This window comes from Chanodichthys erythropterus, chromosome 19, assembly GCF_024489055.1.
Source record: "Chanodichthys erythropterus isolate Z2021 chromosome 19, ASM2448905v1, whole genome shotgun sequence".
Lineage (NCBI taxonomy): Eukaryota > Metazoa > Chordata > Actinopteri > Cypriniformes > Xenocyprididae > Chanodichthys > Chanodichthys erythropterus.
Window position 1 is genome coordinate 22,885,243 of NC_090239.1, and position 22,121 is coordinate 22,907,363.

At 38.2% G+C, this 22,121-nt stretch overlaps 1 protein-coding gene across 5 annotated transcripts in view; it reads right to left on the reverse strand.

Moving 5' to 3' along the window:
- abcc3 (ATP-binding cassette, sub-family C (CFTR/MRP), member 3) overlaps positions 1–22,121 on the reverse strand; it is a 70,439-nt gene that overhangs the window by 24,932 nt on the left and 23,386 nt on the right. For all 5 annotated transcript variants that reach the window (XM_067369007.1, XM_067369008.1, XM_067369009.1 and 2 more), the window contains exons 2-17: positions 20,967–21,140; positions 20,709–20,834; positions 15,213–15,350; positions 13,633–13,758; positions 13,279–13,340; positions 12,682–12,813; positions 10,703–10,930; positions 9,474–9,651; positions 4,470–4,631; positions 4,086–4,178; positions 3,607–3,810; positions 3,078–3,224; positions 1,506–1,593; positions 1,286–1,352; positions 295–421; positions 47–223 (exon numbers count right to left, since the gene is read on the reverse strand). In XM_067369007.1, coding sequence (XP_067225108.1) covers positions 47–223; positions 295–421; positions 1,286–1,352; positions 1,506–1,593; positions 3,078–3,224; positions 3,607–3,810; positions 4,086–4,178; positions 4,470–4,631; positions 9,474–9,651; positions 10,703–10,930; positions 12,682–12,813; positions 13,279–13,340; positions 13,633–13,758; positions 15,213–15,350; positions 20,709–20,834; positions 20,967–21,140 — 2,229 coding nt within the window. The remainder of the gene's footprint in view (positions 1–46; positions 224–294; positions 422–1,285; positions 1,353–1,505; positions 1,594–3,077; positions 3,225–3,606; positions 3,811–4,085; positions 4,179–4,469; positions 4,632–9,473; positions 9,652–10,702; positions 10,931–12,681; positions 12,814–13,278; positions 13,341–13,632; positions 13,759–15,212; positions 15,351–20,708; positions 20,835–20,966; positions 21,141–22,121) is intronic.

Below are 22,121 nucleotides of genomic sequence, written 5' to 3' on the forward strand. Positions count from 1 at the left end.
ATCTCTATAGTAAAAACAGGCTGTTCAGAAGAATGAAATCCAGCACCTTCTCCCCGATCTCTGTCTGGTCGCCTCCAGGAAGCACTTCCAGGTCAGGGGTCAGTGCGCAGGCCTCCAGCACGCAGCGGTACTTGTGCTCCACGTAGGGTCTGCCAAACAGGATGTTGTCTCTCAAAGTGCAGTTCTGGATCCACGCTTGCTGCGGTACGTAAGCCACAGAGCCCTGCCGGACGAGAAGAGCGTCAAACGAAACGTTCTACTGGTGAATCTTTCAGGATAATGAAGAACACCCACCCGTATGGAGATCTGGCCATCCAGCTTCTCCATCTCTCCGAGGAGGGCGGACACAAGCGAGGTCTTGCCACAACCCACGTGACCCACCACCGCCAGCAGCGAGCCCTGCGGCACCATCACATTAATGCTGCACACAGAAGGTCGCTTTATTAGCACATAAACCTAAATTTGATGCACTCACACTTCACTTGTGTGCATGCGTGCAAAAACAAACGCTTTCACACTTTTTTTCTAGGGGATCAATTTTAGAACCCACAGAAACCACATGCATGCAAAAAATCAAGTATGAACACGGAAGGTTTAATTGCTTTTTATATATATAATATTATAAGATACTACATAACTAAGTGACCTTAAAATAAGTCTTATGTAGTCGATTGAAAAAGACCTATACCAAAATTTGAAGTATACTTCAAATCCATTTATTGATATATCACTTAAGACTTACTGATATAAATAATAATTAAACTTATTGCACAATGTACATTTCTTAATATTATGCCTAAAAAGTGTTTTGATATCACTGTTAATAAGGATTATATGATCTTTGTATAATATCAATAGTCTTTAAATGCAAGATATTTAAAGTGTACCTAAAGTATACTTCCACAAATATATCTTTAGTTTTTCATTAGTTGTTACAATTTAGCAGACTTTAAGTATACCAGTTTAGTACGGCAAAAGTACAATAGCAGGGTATTTTTATATGTAAATGTATTTGTAATATACTTTTAGTATACTTAATGTATTTGTAGTGCGCAAAATAAATGTTTTTTTGACTAGTGTGTTTTGTGTTGAGCACACTTGGCTTTACTGGTGCAAGTTGTGTGCAAAGCCCTTATATGGAGATAATGGGCGTGTATTATGCTAATTAGGGCCTGCTGCTGACACGCCTCCCTTATTCAGAATGAACCCTTTTCACATTTCCAGTTCTATAGTGGTGAACGGAAGCTCCAACAAATATATTTTTGTGTGAATATTGAGATCTTACTTGTCAAGAGTGGGTTGGTCTTGTTTGGCCCATGCGAATTTCCCGTTTACAACCGTCACGGCATATTCTGAAGAGAGAGAGAGCGTGAGTAAGCTGAAATGCGAGTTCAGTTGTGACTCATTATGAAATTTTGAATAATGATTCAGCATGTTCCCATCAAATGAAGCTTGTTTTGCTTGTTTTAACATGTCATACACACACACAAGGCCAGCTTCATTACCTGAAGTGTTGTTTCTTCTGTCCACGCTCTCTGGATCCAGCTCAGGGTGACTCAGGAAATCCTGGATGCGCTTCAGAGACACGCTGGCCTGTGCGACGAGCAGACGAAAGATTACAGACAAAACAGTGTCATGAAGTGGAACAGAAGTTATTCTGTGGGAGTAAAACATCAGAAAGATGATCTCCTTCCAGGAATATACTTATTTCGCAATTGTTTAAACAATGAAATAATCAGGACTGAACATGCATGAATCTGCCACATAAACTTTCTAAAACTAGGTCAGTTCTGACTGTAGATATACACACACACACACTCACACACACACACACGCACGCACGCACGCACGCACGCACGCACGCACGCACACACACACACACACACACACACACACACACACACACACACAGTACTGTGCAAAAGTCGTAGGACACCATTAGATGTTGTTTTAGCAATGACCATATTTAATTATTTCTCAGTCTCTTTATTAGAATATAACCACAAAATATTGTAAATTTGTATGCATTAAAAAACCCTGGGAAAAAAAACCTTTTATAGGCTAAAATGGCAAGTATTTATTGACCTCCCCTGACACTTGATCAATACCAGGAACTGGCTCTCTTAAACCTAAATGGAAAGGAAAAGGACTGGAAAACTTTCAAAATCTGATCAGAGTTTCTCAGAGAAAATGGAAATGTCCAGGAGGTCACACTAAATACAGATTTTTGCTTAAAGAAACAATTTTGTTTTTATATTTTGTGTACATATTTCCTGTATTGTCTGTTTGCATCGTAACAAATAAACATGGACGGTCATTAAAAAACATAAAACAACAAAGCTTTTGGTGGCCTAAGACTTTACACACACACATATAATATATTAAAATATATAAAAACTTCATGCTTTTTCAAAGTGAGGCAAAATAAATGTCTGCCATCATCAGTCATCTGTGAAATAAAGCTGTCGAAAATATAAAAAACAAGATAAATGCATATATACACAAACACATACATGCATATATCTTTTAATTTAAAAGAAAACGTTTAAAAAAAATTTTTGGATATAAATTAATATTTTTATTCATCAAGGATGCATTAAACTGATCAAAAGTGACATTTTATAATGTTACTAAAGATTCTATTTCAAATAAATGCTGTTCTTTTGAACTTTCTTTTCATCAAAGAATCCTGAAAAATAAAATGTGTGACAGTTTCCACAAAAATCTGAAACTGATGATAATCATAAATGTTTCTTGAGCAGCAAATCATCATATCAGAATGATTTCTGAAGGGTCATGTGACACTGAAGACTGGAGTAATGATGCTGAAAATCACAGGAATAAATTACACTTTACTATATATTCACATAGAAAACAGCTGATTTAATTTATAAAAATATTTCACAATTTTACAGCATTTTTGATGAATTAAATGCAGCCTTGGTGAGCAGAAAAGACTCTTTTAAAAATCATACCGATCTAAAACATTTTTTTGTGCTAATCGACAGCATCTGTGACACAGCTCTGGAATCAGGAATATCTGTGGTTTAAAGAAGCGTGATGAAGGGAAAGCTCACTTGTACGATGCTGCTGATGACTTGCGGGAGCATGTTGAGTGGGAATCTCAAGATGTTGAACAGAGACAAGGACACAAAGGCCCTCTCTGCATCCAAGATATTTTCTTTTTTCACACTCACAAATACAGCAAACGTCGTCAAGGCCACCTGAAGCACATCAAGAGGAAAAACACTTACGTATTAGCTTTACAAATTGATACTCTGGTCAATAAGGAGCCAACTGTGATCCCAGCTAACAAAATAAGTTTTTCTAATGTTTCAGATAACTTTCTATTAACATTACAGGAGGAAAGTTTGTCCATAACATTGTTAGCTGGGATTAATAAAAATGAAAGAGCAAGATGTATTTCATGTGTACTTTGATTATTAGTCATGTCATGATTAATGCACTTCTGAAACATGAGCCAGCAACTTGACACCGAGATAAGGATCCACAGCATCACTGTGCACATCAAAGATAAACATTTCGCATTTTCCTCAGATACACAAAACCGCAGGCAAAGCGATACGAGAGAGAAAGACGCGTCACCAGGAAAGGCGCGCTGGTCCAGGCCATGGTGGACAGAGCGCTGAGGTAGGCCGTCTTCCGCAGCACATTCAGCTCCTTCTGTCGGATCTGCAGGATCTTCTCCTTGAAGGAGACTTCCCAGGCGTAGAGCTTCAGCACCTTGATGCCATTGAGAATCTCATTCATCAGCTTGATGCGGTCGTCCTTGTATTTCATCTGCTCCACCTGTGGACAGCAGCCGTAGTTTAGCATCGCTCAGACACTGATAGAGCTTTCATGAATTAAATATATTTTTCATTTTCATTTTTGACATCAGACAAGAAGTCTTGTTTATGATTTAGATTAGTGCTCTGTCTCTTTAAGAGGAAACATAATTTCATAAAAAAACTGTGAGCGACTGATAAGCTTGAGCTTTGAAAACCACATTGCAAAAGGAAATATCAATAAGCATGAGAAATGAAAGCCGCAGTTGAACAGACCGACACAGATAAACTGCTAACCTGGTAAGTTCTGGTCTTCATGGCGATGAAAGCGTTGAATGGGATCAGCAGAACCATCACGGCCACACCAGCCAGAACCGACGGACCCAGATTCTGGAGAAATACAACAATGTGAACTCATATCTACTTTTCTGTCAGATATACAAAGCTGTATACATCTGCTCCATCCGGCTAATTTGGGGCGATGTCAAAAAATGAAAAAGCCTTCATTTTAAAGGCCTAAAAGGGGAATTTATTTAGCTCATAACTATGCATGATTTTAGATGTGCATCTACCATCTCTTTCAGAATCTTTCAGGAAACATTATGTATGAATATGATTATCCTTTTATCAAAAGCAGCAAGGGGAAATATTTAAATGTATTCAAATCCATAAAAGCTTTACCTGCCAAAGGAAAAAGAGAGCCAGAATGATCTGCAGCGGCGCTGACCACAGCATGTTCAGGAAGGTGGTGAGATCCATGAAGCGCTGAGCGTCCACGGACATCAGATTGACCACCTCACCCACCGTGGACGAGCGCTTGGCCTCGTTCGTGATCACTAGTGACTGTGAAGTCCAATGAAAAAGTGATAAACATGTTTCCACATTCTAACATGCACTGTAGAAATCGTTCTTTTCATCGTCACAATACAAAAACAACTCAATTTCAGATAGATTGATTGCATCAGTAATTCAATTTAAGAGTGAAAATGTGAAAATGTTCAGTAATAAATAATATCTCTGTCACTGAAGTCATCACTCAATTTTTTCTTATTATTTGAATGTTAAGGATTGTTTTGACCCAGTGTTTGGGTTGTTTTAATCGAGCGATTGGGTTGTTTTACATTTTACATTTATGCATTACATTATATATATATATATATATATATATATATATATATATATATATATATATATATATATATATATATATATATATATATATATATATATATATATATATATATTTATTACACATACATTATACTATACGTTTTAACCCAGCAGTTGGGTTGTTTTAATCCAGTGATTTGGTTGTTTTAATCCAGTGATTGAGTTGTTTTAACCCAGCGATTGAGTTGTTTTAATCCAGTGATTGGGTTGTTTAATCCAGCGGTTGGGTTGTTTAAATCTAGCGATTGAGTTGTTTTAATCCAGTGATTGGGTTGTTTAATCCAGCGGTTGGGTTGTTTAAATCTAGCGATTGAGTTGTTTTAATCCAGTGATTGGGTTGTTTAATCCAGCGGTTGGGTTGTTTAAATCTAGCGATTGGGTTGTTTTAATCCAGTGATTGGGTTGTTTAATCCAGCGGTTGGGTTGTTTAAATCTAGCGATTGGGTTGTTTTAATCCAGTGATTGAGTTGTTTTAACCCAGCGATTGAGTTGTTTTAATCCAGTGATTGGGTTGTTTAATCCAGCGGTTGGGTTGTTTAAATCTAGCGATTGAGTTGTTTTAATCCAGTGATTGGGTTGTTTAATCCAGCGGTTGGGTTGTTTAAATCTAGCGATTGAGTTGTTTTAATCCAGTGATTGGGTTGTTTAATCCAGCGGTTGGGTTGTTTAAATCTAGCGATTGGGTTGTTTTAATCCAGTGATTGGGTTGTTTAATCCAGCGGTTGGGTTGTTTAAATCTAGCGATTGGGTTGTTTTAATCCAGTGATTGGGTTGTTTAATCCAGCGGTTGGGTTGTTTAAATCTAGCGATTGGGTTGTTTTAATCCAGTGATTGGGTTGTTTAATCCAGCGGTTGGGTTGTTTAAATCTAGCGATTGGGTTGTTTTAACCCAGCGATTGAGTTGTTTTAACCCAGCAATTGGGTTGTTTTAACCCAGCAATTGAGTTGTTTTAACCCAGCGATTGGGTTGTTTTAACCCAGCGATTGGGTTGTTTTAACCCAGTGATTGGGTTGTTTAATCCAGCGGTTGGGTTGTTTAAATCCAGCGGTTGGGTTGTTTAAATCTAGCGATTGGGTTGTTTTAATCCAGTGATTGGGTTGTTTAATCCAGTGATTGGGTTGTTTAAATCTAGCGATTGGGTTGTTTTAATCCAGTGATTGGGTTGTTTAATCCAGCGGTTGGGTTGTTTAAATCCAGCGGTTGGGTTGTTTAAATCTAGCGATTGGGTTGTTTTAATCCAGTGATTGGGTTGTTTAATCCAGTGATTGGGTTGTTTAAATCTAGCGATTGGGTTGTTTTAACCCAGCGATTGAGTTGTTTTAACCCAGCAATTGGGTTGTTTTAACCCAGCAATTGAGTTGTTTTAACCCAGCGATTGGGTTGTTTTAACCCAGCGATTGGGTTGTTTTAACCCAGTGATTGGGTTGTTTAATCCAGCGGTTGGGTTGTTTAAATCTAGTGATTGGGTTGTTTTAACCCAGCGATTGAGTTGTTTTAACCCAGCGGTTGGGTTGTTTAAATCAAGCGATTGGGTTCTTTTAACCCAGCGATTGGGTTGTTTTAACCCAGCGATTGAGTTGTTTGAACCCAGCAATTGGGATGTTTTAACCCAGTCATTTGGGTTGTTTTAACCCAGCGATTGAGTTGTTTTACCCAGCGATTTAACTCAATTATAGTTTAAAATTTACTGTATTTCTTGCTTAAAATGAACCCAAAGTATGCTGGAAATTAACATTTAATAATAATATGTTTAATAAATGAACATGTATTAATACGCTTAATGCATAATAATTAAGCAATAATCATTCATTAAATTTCTTATTAATAAATGTTCACCTTTTGATTATTGTTTCCTCTTTTAATTATGTGTCTGATTTTTAATTTCCAACATATTTTGGGTTCATTTTTAACCCAGCCATATAGTAATTTTTAAACAATAGTTAAATAAAACTGCCCAGCATGTTGGGCAAACATTTAACCCAACCGCTGGGTTAAAACAATCCAATCACTGGGTTTGTCCATTTTCAACCCAATTTTTTAGAGTGAATGAATAGTGTTTTTGTGTTAATGTTTTGAGAACATTATAACTCTGATTAAACGTTCAATATTACTGAAAGAAGGTTCATAACTTTGAGACAACCTTGCCACAACGTTCTGAGAACGTTCCCTTACTACATGAACATGGTAGTCCTTCAGTACCATAGCATACTGTACATCAAAGTAGTGACACATGCTGATGCATTTCAAAGCTTTTTCTAATGCAACATCCGCGACAAACCACATTATTTGCTTTTTGAATTCAAGGGATATTGTTGGCGTCAGACAGACATACTTGAATGTGTAAGAACCATATAAGTATGACACCGCTCTTGGTAAAAGTGCACAAATGTGTGTGAACTTGCCGTAACGCCTACCACACCTAAGGCAACTGAAATCCCTCTTCTGTTCTTTTGCTTTTACTCATTAGAGCAGTAGAGCAGGGTCCACATGGCAGAATGACAAAATGGCTGGATTATTATCAACTCACTGTCCGTCTGCGACTCATGCTGTTGAACTTCTATAAACGCATTGTCATGCTGTCGACACCATGGACTAAAAATAGCTGAGGTCATCCCGGTACTCAAAAAACCTGGCTTCGATGACACAGTCTTCAGTAACTTTAGACCAATATACAAACTTCCCTCTTTGTCTAAAGTCTTAGAAAAGGTGGTCACCACACAACTACAGTCCCATTCGGACAATAACAAGTCTGGCTTTTGTCCTCCCCTCTTCTGAGAGTATTGAATTATCTCCTCTTTGGCTCTGATACTGGCGTCCTCAGCCTTCTGTTCCTCTTGGACCTGAGCGCAGCTTTTTGATATCATTTGTCATTCTGTACTCCTATCTCTTTTGTCTGCTATCTGCATTTCAGGAACTGTCCTTCAGTGGCTAAACTCATCTCTCTCAGACAGGCAACAATTCATTAGCATTAATAAACACAAATCTCATTCTGTCACTGTTTCCCGTGTAGTACCTCAAGGATCTGTTCTTGGTCCACTTCTGTTTTTAATCTACATGTTTCCTCTGGGTCAGATCATCCGGCGTCATGGTCTTAATTTCCACAGTTATGCTGATGATGCACAAATCTACATGCTGGGTTAACAACAAAATCTTTTGTTTCGAATCAGTTGTTCGGAGCGCGTATCAAACTGCTAAAGTCACATGAAGTATTGAAATTTCAAAACACTTCATGTGATTTTGGCACTCTGAACCATTGATTCGAAACAAAAGATTCGTAAAGCTTCATGAAGCAGTGTTTTGAAATCGCCCATCACTAGATATTGTTGAATAAAGTCACGATTTTGTTATTTTTGGTGGACAAAAAGTATTTTTGTCACTTTATAGCATTAAGGTTGTTTTAAATATGTCTTTAGTAGCTTTCTGGGCACTGAAAATGCTGTCAATGCAGGCCTCACTGGCAGGCCCTTTATCAAAAATATCTTAATTTGTGTTCTGAAGGGTCTTACAGGTGTGGAACGACAAGAGGGAGAGGAATTAATGACAGAAATTTCATTTCTGGGTGAACTAACCCTTTTTACATATTAAATTGAGAGCGCAAGTAAAAATAAAAATGATAGGCAGCCATTTATAACTGCTTCCTAACTGTACAATCACAAAGAATAAGCTTGTTTTTAACATTTAGTTTGTATTAAGGAATACTTACAACATTGGTCAGAAGGTTTAATGTTTATATTGTAAAAGTAACTCTTGCTTCTGACAATCACAGCAATATAGTCATAACAGGAATAACACATTCAAGTGCAAGTTACTGTTGATATAATCTCAAGTATCAGTATCTAGAGCTTTCATTGGGGCTGAACGCACTTTCCCAGACATGCCTTTTGTGAACCGAACTACATTTATCATAATAAATGGTCAAACCTGTAATAGTACAGCATAGAAGTTGCAATTTCTAGAACAATGAACTCTCAAAAAATGTGCTTCCTCTTCTGTCATCATGTATGATGTATTTGCATGCACAGTAGTATGGATTTCTGTCTTGCGTAACACAAAATAGGATATTTTGAAGAACAAGGATCCCATTGTGTGGACATAAACAAATACAAAAAACAGAGATATTTGAGATATTGTTTTGCGCAGAAGAAAGAAATGCATCCCCAGCTAACAGGAAAAGAGATCAACAAACATTCTTCCAGTGATGTTATTAGAGTTATCCGGTCTTTAATGATGTTCTCAAAACGCACAAAAACGTTATTATATATTGTTCATGGAAATGTTTTTTTAATGTTTTAGTTAGACGTTTTTTTAAATGTTAAAACTTGTTTCGGAACGTTTAGAGAACATTCAAAAGTAACGTTCCCATAATGATTCCAAAATGGAACGTTCATATAACACTTTAAAAAATGTTCAGAGAACATTCCGAAATAATGTTTTTTCATACTTAATGGGAACGTCAGCAAAATATGTTTGTTACGTCCACATATTGCATACTGGTCTAAGCCAGTCTAATTTACCTTCCTGTAGATGGCTCCGATGATCCCACTGCGAAGCCTCATGCCTGTGACAAAGCAGTACTGAAAGTGCTGATGCAGGATGAGGGTCTGTAAGAGGGAAGTGCCGAACATCAGGAACGCCAGCGCGTAACCCCACCACAACGGGGCGTGCTTGTCTTTGGTGAAGTCAATCAACATCCTGGCAATGAAAGGAGAATCACTTTAAAACCACACCACTGTGGATTGTTCCCTTCATGCAATGTGGTTTTCAGACAGAAGTTTGGAATAATTAAAATTGTTTCATGTTTTCGAAAAAAAGACTCTTCTGCTCACCAAGGCTGCCAAATACAGTCGAAATTGTGAAATATTATTCCAATGTTTTCTATGTGAATATATAGTAAAGTGTAATTTATTCCTGAATTTTCAGCATCATTACTCCAGTCTTCAGTGTCACATGATCCTTCAGAAATCATTCTGATGTGATGATTTGCTGCTCAAGAAACATTTATGATTATTATCAATGTTGTGCTGCTTCAGATTTTTGTAGAAAACACGATACACTACCATTACTGTTTCCACGTTCATTTTTGATCAAATAAATGGAGAATTCAAAACCTTCAACTGTCTGATTCAAAACATATTTGCATTGAGTTTGCATTGTAAAACATGGGCAGACAGTATGAATAGCATAGGTGGCGAAAGCAAAACATCATGCAAATGATTTTACAAGGTTCAATGGAAAAAAATATAATTAAAAATCTTAAAATATAATGCCTTCAAGTTCATCAGTGTTTGTTCTGCCCGTAATAAATAACCAAAATAAATCCATGCATGTAATAAAACCCATTTCTAGATAAATGTTAAAGGAACAGTACAGCTATTGTGTCCGTCATTATCAGACTGTCTCCAGTTACATCTGTCGCCTTAAAGAATGTCATACAGGTTTGGAACAACATAAATTGAACAAATGATAATTGAATTTTCATTTTTGGGTGAACTATCCCTTTAACATCTTCATTATGGATCACTATATTGCATTAAAGAAAACAGCAGCTCATTACAACCCTGTGAATATCTGCTATAAATCAGAGAACTAGTAGATGATTAAACATCATTTCCTGGCAGCTTTCTGAGCAATGACAGATTGCTGTGTTGTGTATGATGTTACAACCTTCCCTATCGTAAAATCCTAACTAATTACAGCTATAGAGTTCCTCTCTGCCTGTGACTGAGACGGCATCGGGCTTCACCTGAGGAGCTGTGGGTTGACGAAGGTAATGAGATCCTGCAGTAGTTTGAAAGCGGAGCCAATGAGGAAGTAGGGCCCAAAGGCTCGGAGCAGGGCCCACAGGAAGGAGGGCTTCCGGGACTCTTTTCTTTCGGACAGCAGAACCTCTGCCTCCTCAGGACCGCCGCCCACGTGGTTGGTTTCAGCGCCTGTTTTTGTAAATGTGGCCTGTTCCTTCACACTCTGTTCACTGCACAGAAAAATCAACTCTGAGGTTAAAATGACTCTTTTGATCATCTATCAGGAGCTCAAACAGTAGTGCATGGTGATTGGCATGAAAAAGATGTACAGCTTGAATGCAATGTTCGGATAAAAGCATCTGCTGAATGCGTAAATGCATTCGTTTTGGGAAATGAAATTACATTCATACTTGAGAGAAAAGTTGAAACTTGGCTCACTGAAGTTACAGGTGAAATATGTCATTCTGCACTAGTGGCACCAAAAAGAATTGCAAAAATCACAAAATTCACATTGTTTCAAATAGTGGGTTGTGGTTGCCTGTGCAAAACACCCAACCAACTGCATAGCAAACACTCAGAATAGCCTAGGAACTGCATAGCAACACCCTAGCAACCACTCAGAACAACCTAATAACTCAAAAGCAACATCTGAGCAGTAACCACCCACATTACCATAGCAACCACCCAGAAGAAACTAGCAACTGCATAGCAACACCTTAGCAACCACCCAGAATAGCCTAGAAGCCGCATAGCAACACCGTTGCAACATTCAGAACACTCAAGCAACTTCATGGCAACACCCTAACAACCACCTAGTAACCACCCAGAACAAATTAGAAACATAATATCAACACCCTAGCAACCACCCAGAACACCTTAGCAACTGCATAGCAACACACCAACAACCACCCAGAATAGCCTAGGAACCATAAAGCATCACCCTGGAAAACACCTTGCAACTACCCATAACACACTAGTAACTGCATAGCAACACCATAACAACCAACCCGAACACCCTAGCAACAGGATATCAACACCCTAGCAACCACCCAGAATAGTCTAGTAACCGCATAACAACACCCTAGAAACTACTGAGAACACCCTAGTAACTGCATAAAAACACCCTAGTGGCAACTGCCCACAATACTATAGCAACCAGAACACCCTAGCAACTGCATAGCAACACACTAACAACCACCCAGAATAGCTTGGTAACTGCATAGCAACACCAAAATGGCTACAATACAAAACACCCAAGCAACCACCTGCAATACCATAGAAACACGTAGCAACCACCCACAGTCCATAGAAACACCCTAGCAACCACAACGAACACCGCAGCAAGCAGCAGCATAGCAAAACCCTGGCAATGACCGTGAACACCCTGACAACCACCCAAAATACCATAGCAACAGCCAAGCAAAATCTAGCAACTAATTCAATTGAAACAGCATAGCAACACCCTAGCAACCACCCAGAGTAGTCTAGGAACTGCATAACAACACCATAGAAACTAACTCACCAACCAGAACACCCTAGCAACTGCAGCAACCACCCACAACACCATAGCAACAACCTAGCAATAACTCAACTAGAACTACCAAGAAACACCTTAGAAACACCTTAGCAACCACCCAGAACAGCCAGTGTGGTCACTAGCTCATTCTCAGTTGTTTGCTGTTTTTGAGTGTTACACTCTTCAGGCTCTCTTTTTACTTGTCTCTGCTCATGAAACTGGAATATTTTTATGTTTTTACATTACGTCACAAGCCAACAGTGGTGTGTTTGAACAGGCTCAATCAAATAAAGCAAGCCCTGAATGGAATGTAAATTGGAGTGTAAATCATCAAGCAGACCCATTTAACTCTTTCAGTGTGATTCTGATTCTAAAAATCTCGCAACCAAAAAACTGAAAATCTTTGCATTGAATAACTGATTTAGATACGAGCCTGGCTCTTGTTCAAATAGTTTGAAAGCGTACCTCTGCGCTTTGGATTTCTCCACCTCCCATTCGTTGAGCAGATTGGGAACCACCAACTCTGAACTGTCCTGCTTGTTCAGGGACCAGAGGTCTTTATTCTCCAGCGGTGATTTGTAGCCTTTGATAGCCATGCTGTAGAGCAGAAACAAAACATCTGACGCTGACATCTTAAAACAGCATTAACCCAGCGAACAGGGAACGTTCTGACAATGTTTTCTCAAAGTTAGGAACAAATATTCTTCCAGTAACAATAATAAAAAGTTCCTTCAAAGTTATCTGGTCTTTAATGATGTTCTCAAAACGATAGCACAAAAACATCATTCACGTAACATATTGAACGTTATTCCATGAATAATGTTTTCATAACTTTAGCAAAATGTTCATATTTATGTTAGCTGGGCATGTTGGCATTGTGCAATCCAATGTTTTATTTACTTTTTATTTTTGATGTTTATGTTGAGTTAAAGGGACAGTTCATCCAAAAATGAACATTTCTGCTGCGTCCGAATATGCATACTTCCATACTATATAGTATGCAAAAAACAAACCTAGGTTTGTTTCCCAAAAGTCTTCCCAAAGTTTGTTTCTGACACTCACCTTGTAAACCACCAAAAGGTCATTTTTGAGAGGAATCCAGCAGTTGTTTCTGGACATACATTCTGGAAAAGCAATAGAAAAACACAGGCACTTTAGTTTGTTGTTCTGACCTTTCGATTACCTTTCTAACGTGCATTGATCATAAATTCAATAATCCAATGTTTGTGGCACTGAATCATTCTTTTATTCAGTCTTTGATGACATGTTCCTATTGATGAAGGCATGACTGTTACCGCTGGCCTTTCTTGATATTTTTCTGGCCTTTGAGTAGATACAACACACACACACACACACACACACACACACACACACACACACACACACACACACACACACACACACACACACACTTACAGGATCTGTGGCCACGCTGGAGAAGAGAGGAGGCTTTTCATTGAAGCATGACAGGATAAGTTCAAGCAGGGTGAGGCCGAAGTAAATGTAGAACGTTGTGAACCTCAGCTTGTCATCGACCCCATTCTGAAAACAGAGAATGCTGCTTTATCAACTAATCTTAACATCTCTACATGCCACATCAGAAACGCCCGGAGCCCTGAACGAGTCCTTATTCCACTAAATCCTGCTTTTTATGAGCAGATATATCTGAGATATCGAGTTTTTATTTGATTTTTAAGATGTTTGACAAAGCTCAGGCATTGTCCAGCTGTTCATTGGACATTCCCCCCAGACTCACGCCATCGGTCACGCCAATCTGAATAGTGTCACAGGGTCTCGATATGTCCTCATTAAGCTTAGCAGAAAGTATTTTAACATTGAAAAATTACATTAAGAAATTAATTAATCTAAATAAAAAAAAAAAAAAAAACACAAGGTGACTAAATACACAGCATGCATAAATAATATTAATAAAATTAAATTAAAACATCTGAAAATTTTAAATGCACAACATGCACAAACAATATTAATAAAATTAAATTATTATATTTGAAAAATATAGATGCATAACATGCACAGACAATATTAATATTATTAAATTATTATATATGAAAAATGCACATGCACAACATGCACAAACAATATTCATATTTATAAATTAATATATATGAAAAAATTAAATGCACACCATGCACAAACAAATTAATAATATTAAATTAATATATCTGAATATTTTAAATGCACAACATGCACAAACAATATTCATATTTATAAATTAATATATATGAAAAAATTAAATGCACACCATGCACAAACAAATTAATAATATTAAATTAATATATCTGAATATTTTAAATGCACAACATGCACAAACAATATTATTAAATTTATATATATGAAAAACAATACTAACAATAATACAATAAAACAATATTAACATTTTTAAATTTTAATATATATGTAAATTTTAAATGTACAACATGCACAAACAATATTAGTATTATTATATATATTTTATGTCTAATATATAATGTTTACTTGATTCTGTTTCTGCTTCAGTTCCTGGGTTCAATTCCCAGGGATGCATGAAGTGAATAAATATGTATTAATTTGAATGCAATGACAAAAACTGTGCATGTCGGTGCATAAATTATATTATTCAAAATTCAAAATCAGATGGCATTTGTTATAACCAGGAGCAAGAATCAGATTTATTTGACTTGAAAAGCAGCAGCTAGTGGAGCGACAGCCTTAAGCTATGTTTGTTGCTCTGTGAGTTAGATAAGCTGTCTTGAAGCAGGTTTTAGGAACAACAGCAGCACTATTCTCTCAAAACACTCGTGCCCTTAACTGAACTCCTCTTAGAGCTGAAAAAAGCTGAACATGTAGGTCAAAAGATGCATGTGAAAAAGTGCAGAAGGTGGAGAGAGTCAGACATTACTGAGAGATGAACAATTTACATGGTTAGACAGAAACAAAGTGTTCTACTAGAATATATACTTACTTAAAATGAATGTGCTAGTGGGGTTTTCACTGACCTCTTGATTGGCATGCATGATTTTGGACCGGAAAGGCACAATGGCACACAACACTGAGATCGTCCAAAATATGAAGAGCACACCGGACGACTGCACTCCTTTCAGCCTCTCAAACTGGATCAGGAATGTGGCTAACAACTGGAACAGAGAAAAGTACGTTTACAAGAGCAGAGATAGATGACTTTTGGACAGTCCATCCAAACTCTATTAATGGAGTCATATCATGCATTTTATTAGGCTATTTAATTTTTCCCCTCAAGTCCACTTATAAGGTTAGTATAGTGTTCCGAGTCAATTTGACCCAGTAAATTTGACCTCCATTTCTCATTTAGGGTCCTGAATACACTTGCAATGTGTATGTGATGTTAGCAGGTCAATTTGACCCGCAAATGTCTTGATTAAAGGCAGGTGCACAGGAGCTGAAGCATCGCGTCTCATGCAAAGAGAAGGGAATCCATTCACCTCCACACGCTACTGGGCACATTCAGCAGTCTCTCTCGGGTGCACAGATAAGTGCGAGGAGGTCCCCTGAGTGCTTCAGCGGCGGTCTGAAAGAGGCCATTTCCTTGCAAAATAAGCAAACTCCTCTGAAAGAGCTTCATGGCAGATCACGTCTTTTTAAAGATGTCATTTCAGCCATGTCCTTCTGGGAGTGGGCGATTTCTCTCTCCCTCGGATGGCCACGATTGCTGTCGTGAATGCCTGGGCCGTGCTCACGCTGAGACTGCATTTGTGGATGGTTCATGCTCTCACTGTGAGAGAATGGCCATGGGAATGTTGCAATCATGACCTAACTAATGAGTTACAATGGGAGAGCTTCAGCCGATTGAATCCCCACAAGTCTCCCGTTCCTCAGAATGCTCAAGTCCCCCGGTTGAGTTTCTGGATGAGTTAGGCGGTTCACCTGAGGGTGAACTTAATTTCTCATTCGGGGCTTGAGAGGATGATGGGCTTATGCTTTCCGAGGCTGAGTCATCTGGGTTCATCGCACAGACATTGTGCAAGATCAGGGAGGAAGAACATGCCCTAATGGTTGTGCCATACTGGCCCAACCAGACTTGGTTCTCGGAGCTCACACTGATGGCATCGGCCCCTCCCTGGCGAATCCTGTTGAACATCAATTTGACACCCATGCACAGACCTCTGGAACTTCCATGACTGGTCCCTGGACAGGAAGGGGAGGAAATAAAGGGATAGTTCACCCAAAAATGAATATTATCCCATGATTTACTCACCCTCAAACCATCCTATGACTATCTTCTTTCAGACAAACACAGTCGGAGATATATCTAAAAATATCCTTGCTCATCCAAAAAAAAGGCATCCATCCATCATAAAAATAATCCATACAGCTCCAGAGGGTTAATAAAGGCCTTCTGAAGCAAAGTAATGTGTTTTTGTAAGAAAAACATCCATATTTAAAACTTTCTAAATTCAAATAACTAGCTTCCGCCAGACAACTGTACACATACTGCACAAGTTGACTTGCGCCACAAGAGTAACCCGGGATGCGATGTATGACGCAGGTAGCTTAGACGCCTCTCGCGGTTCAAACAAATAGGGCTGGGCAACAAACTCAAGCTCCTCTTCTCTTATATCGAAACCCTCCGTCATTTCTCTTTAAAAATGATCGTTTTAGACTTCGTAACTGGTGTTTTGTTTTGCTCTAACCTCTGCGCTTCCGCGTTCATCATTGCATCATGCGACGGGTCAGAGGTCACTCTTCCGTCGCAAATCGATGTGTACGGCTGTCTGCAATTATTATAGTTAATAAAGTTTTAAATATGGATATTTTTCTAAAACACAAACCCTTCGCTTTACTTCAGAAGGCCTTTATTAACCCTCTGGAGTCTGAGGCTGATTTGGGGCTTGGAGAAGTTTTGACATGCCCTGACATTTTTTCAGTTGTTCATAAACATATTAATGGAAAAAGTGTCATTACACTGTATTCAGCACAAACTAGGCTACAATAATATGTGAGGAACATGTATGTACATGTTTGTGTTTTTGAAGGAATAATGTTTATGCGTGGTTATTGAAAAAAACAAAAAAACTTACGTCACTGAAATAAGGCCAAAAAAAGTATATTAAATCTGTGTTCACAAGACTTCTGGGTATTGGAGGTTGTAGACTAGAGTTTTTGCTTGAGAAGTATGTAAAAATGATGCTGACTACTCTTTCATATAAAACAATAGAGAGATTTAAATTTTGTAAGACACTTTTTGTCAAGAAACACAGTATGCAAGGAGGCATTATTCATCATGAATAATGGGCCATTTACACCCGAGAAAACAAAAGAATCACATAATAATGACCTGAAATGACTTGCATATTAATGAGGCCTTTCAACCAGGTAGGCTGTGAAAAAAACCCTCTGTAATCATGTCTCAGCTCATCATAAACAGCAATACTGTGAAATATTTTTACAATTTAAAATAATGGTATTCTATTATATTCTTTAAAATATAATGTATTTCTGTGATGCAAAGTGTCTGAACAATTATGTTACCTCTATGTCATTTCATATAGGCTTTTAGCTTAAAAGCATGCCCATTTGGAGAAATATTGATGGATTCTTATATATTTATGTCAAATTTCTATACTTAGAAGTAATTTTTATTGTCATCACTAGGAGTGCTGGATGCTGTGTTTTTAATTCATACTTGCAGCCGGAGGGCGCTCTCTGTGCACAATTAGTCCACAAATTATTCTAAAGAAGAAGAGGACATTTCAGGAATGGTGTTTTTAATTCATACTTGCAGCCGGAGGGCGCTCTCTGTACACCTTTAGGCCACAAATTCATATAAAGAAGAAAAGGAACTAGGAACTAATGGCATGTCTTCTAGAGATCGCTAACCATGGCTTTACCATCCAAATAAACACTTTTCAAGACAATAGACACACGATTGAAACAATGCATACAAGTATTGCCTCTGAATTTGCGTCTGAATAGCGCTGGCTCCGTGGGCGTGGCCGCATTAGCGGGTAATGAGCTGAATCACAGACTTCTGACATGGCTCTCTTTTCATACAGATTACATAAACACAGAATGTTTGTTTTCGATTTGACTTGCCCGATTTAAAACCTGACATTTCAACGTTTCTTTAGATGTAAGTGTCATTTTTTTTGTCATTAGTATTCACTAAGTTACAGTTCATTTTCTGAAAACTATCAGATTGGACTTCGTTCAGAGGGAGACGAGAGATCACGCATCATGTTAGTTTGCTTTATTTTACAAAAAGCACAACATTGTGTTTTTACTCTGAGTGTACACAAATAAAAGAAGACATTCTATAGTTTGCTGCAATGTGAAAAAAAATCCTACAAAACGCGCCGACGCGTTGTCAGACCTCAGGGAGTTAACCCCCTGGAGTCGTTTGGATTACTTTTATGATGGATGGATGGATTTTTTTTGGCTTCAAAATGCGACCCCCCATTCACAACCATTATAAAGCTTGGAGGAGCAAGGATATTTTTAAATGTATCTTTGATTGTGTTAGTCTGAAATAAGATAGTCACACCTACGATGCCTTGAGGGTGAGTAAATCATGGAATAATTTTCATTTTGGGGTGAACTATCCCTTTAAGAGGGCTATCACCAGTGGTGATACAATCACTCAGGCAAGTCTACAAGGCAACTATATGCCTTGAAGTGGCACCTTTTTGCTACATGATGATCTTTCTGAGGTGAAGACCCATGAAGATGTGGCATTGGGTCCATGCTTTCCCTCCTCCAAGAGAAGTGCTTGTCCTTCACTGTGGGTGGCAGGTCTCTGAGGAAGCACAACCTAAATAATAGGTTCCTGAGAGGTGCACGGAGTTTAGATCCTCCAAGATCACGCCTCATCCCCTGTTTGGATCTCTCCTTGGGTCCTTCCAGGCCCTACAGAGAGATCCATTTGAGCCGTTACAGTCAGTTGAGCTCAGTGCCCTCTCGGTGAAGACTTGAGACCCCGGTCCTGCCATTTGTCCAAAGTTCCCACTTCTCCTTTCAGGGATTAAGTGATGAACTTGCAAGTGAGCCTCCTGATAAGGGGGAACCCATCCCTGTCTCTGTTGTGCCTGGTGCGTGCTTTGTGCATATGTCTGTCTTGTGGATGCCATTCTCCTGGCTTACCAAGGGAGTGAGAACTCACTCCACCATGGGCATCACAGCCTCTTCAGCTTTAGTGAATGATGCCTTGTTGGCAGACATCTGCAGAGCTGCAGACTGGGATACACCCAACACTTTCATGAGATTCTATGATCTCCATGTAGAGCAAAGTACTAATAGGTAAAACCCAGACAGCACTTGCATTTAGCACCTTTCCCCTCTCTGAGGTAATAATGTGTGCTTTGTTGTCCAAGTGAGTTTCCCATGTCTGGTAAACCCAGGATGCCTTTTTCTACATCCAAGCACTCATTGGTGGCCAAGTTCAGCAGAAGAATTTACTACAAGGCCCAGTACTCCTGGTAAGGTGAGCCCTTGGTTTAAGTGCTCTGAATCCCTAACGGTGATCCCATATGAGGTATTTACTGGATGGAGCCTTGCTCCATCACTAGTCGTCGTGGCCGGTAGTCTTTCCCTTTTTAGGTGGAGCTTCCTCCCAATGTAGTACTTCCCATCAGGTGAGTGCATAGGATGTACTCTACACATTCTAACTTCTCCTTTGGGTAGGATATGTTCTCCAAAGTTTCGGCAGAGAAACAGAACACTTTCCCAACATAAACAACCAGGTGTGCTCAGCTGTAAGCAAAAACAAAAGGTCATCTATGGCTGAAGTGACCTATTCCCTCTGTGAGGACAAGTCACCTTAGATAAGGAGACTCTGGGTCACTTATCCTGGACGTTGGGAAGGTTGTGTGATGGCATGAATGCACTTGCTACTTGCCTGCATCTGCACTGCCAAAACTCGTAACACAGTTCAGCTGGTTGTGGCGTTTAGCATAGGGATGCCTAATGTCGGTAATTCAACATAACATCAAAGTGACTGACAGATAAAGAATGTCTTGGTTACTATTGTAACCTCCGTTCCCTGATAGAATGAGACTTTGGCCCCTCAAGCCACAACTCTGAACTGCCCGCTGAAATGGTCGAGATGCCGTCTCGGATCCTCAGCACAAACCTGAACGAGTGGAACATGCAAATTACACTTTTCTAAATACGTCAGAGGTATCTGGGGCTCCCAAGAAGGACACCTAGTGTTAGTAATTCAATGCAGCTTTTTGTTTCCTCTATGAAGGAACAGAGGTTAAAACACCAAGACATTTTCATAACCATTATCCACACCCTTATAATTAAGTGGTCGGATTTTTTCCCGCTGTGCATTTATGAAAGTGAATGCTAACCTCTGAATTACACTGACACAGATTCACAAAACAATTCACACTGAAATGTGATGAGAATAAGTCATTGTTGCAGCTGAAGGATGACGAAGGAAGTTTCAAGGTTTGAAAGCTCATTGAAAATTATTTTAAGGAACAAAAGGAACATATTCAGCAGCTGTCGTCACTTACCATTGTCATGCCGACTATTAAAGGTGTAACAAAATATATTGGGGGTTTAGATTGATTCTGGTTCATCTCATGAAATGAAGAAAACAGATCTGTCCAGCATACTATCCACAATATCAAGCCAAGAACCTGCGCACATAAATATAATGAATCATTACAAACAGATAACAGAGAATAAACACATGCATTTCCAGCTAACAGGGAACATTCTTAGACATTTCTGGCAAGGTACGTTCTTGCAGTAACGTTCACATCTCTTACCGTTTTGATTCTGTTTAATATAGACATCATGATGTAGCCTCTGCTGTTCCTCTTGAGGTAGAGGATGTAGAGAGGCGACACCGCCCACAGGTAGATGCAGGGAGCCCATGGCAGGACTGACAGCTGAAAGCATTCTGGGAGGTCAGGCCGGTCTGAGTGCAGCGTGAGGTTCGGCTGTTGTGGGAACAGAAGCAAACAGCGTGCTTAACATCATAAACATGAATTCAGATTTACGCTTCGCAAACAACATGATTGATGATTCCATATGCAGCACAAGCAGCAGGAGCTGTAAATGTGTCTATTTGATTTCAGATCAAAATACAGTGTGTCCAACATTTGAACCTTCAGGGGTTCCATCAGGTGCTTCATATAATGAAAATTTTAGGGGTCTTTTTTTGTTTATGTAACCATGTTTTAATTCATTTTTAATTTTAATTATATAGCTCGTAAACATATCGCAAGAACATTTTTTTATTTTTTTTTATTATGCACTCGTTTAAGACATTTCTTCTTATATAGAAGCTTTTTGGCATGAAGGGTTCTTAAAAAAAAGTGTGTTAATTATGAAACACAAATTAAAGTGCATTAATTATGAAACAAATATTTTCACATTGAAATGAATCAGTGATGATCACTCTGATGCATTTTTCAGAATTATGAGTTAATTATAAATTACATTTGAACTCAAAATGTAAACAAAAACATGAATATGCATGAATATTTGTTCAAACTTATGATAAAAAAAATTATAAATTACATTAAAACTCACACTATCAACAGAAAAATAAATGTAATTTTTTTTTTAAAAATTGATAAAAATTGTAAATTACATTAAAACACTATCAACAGAAATACAAATATCTATTTTTTTCAAAATTATGATAAAAAATAAATATATATGATTTTTTTTTCAAAATTATGATAAAATTATACATTAAAACTCACACTATCAACAGAAATATTAATATGAATGAATATTTTTTTCGAAATTATGATAAAAATATTAATAACATTAAAACTCACAATGTAAACAGAAATATTAATATATATATGACATTTTATAATTATGATAAAAAATTATAAATTATATTTGAACACAATATAAACAGAAATATTAATATGTATATTTTAGGGATGCATGACATATCAGCACCA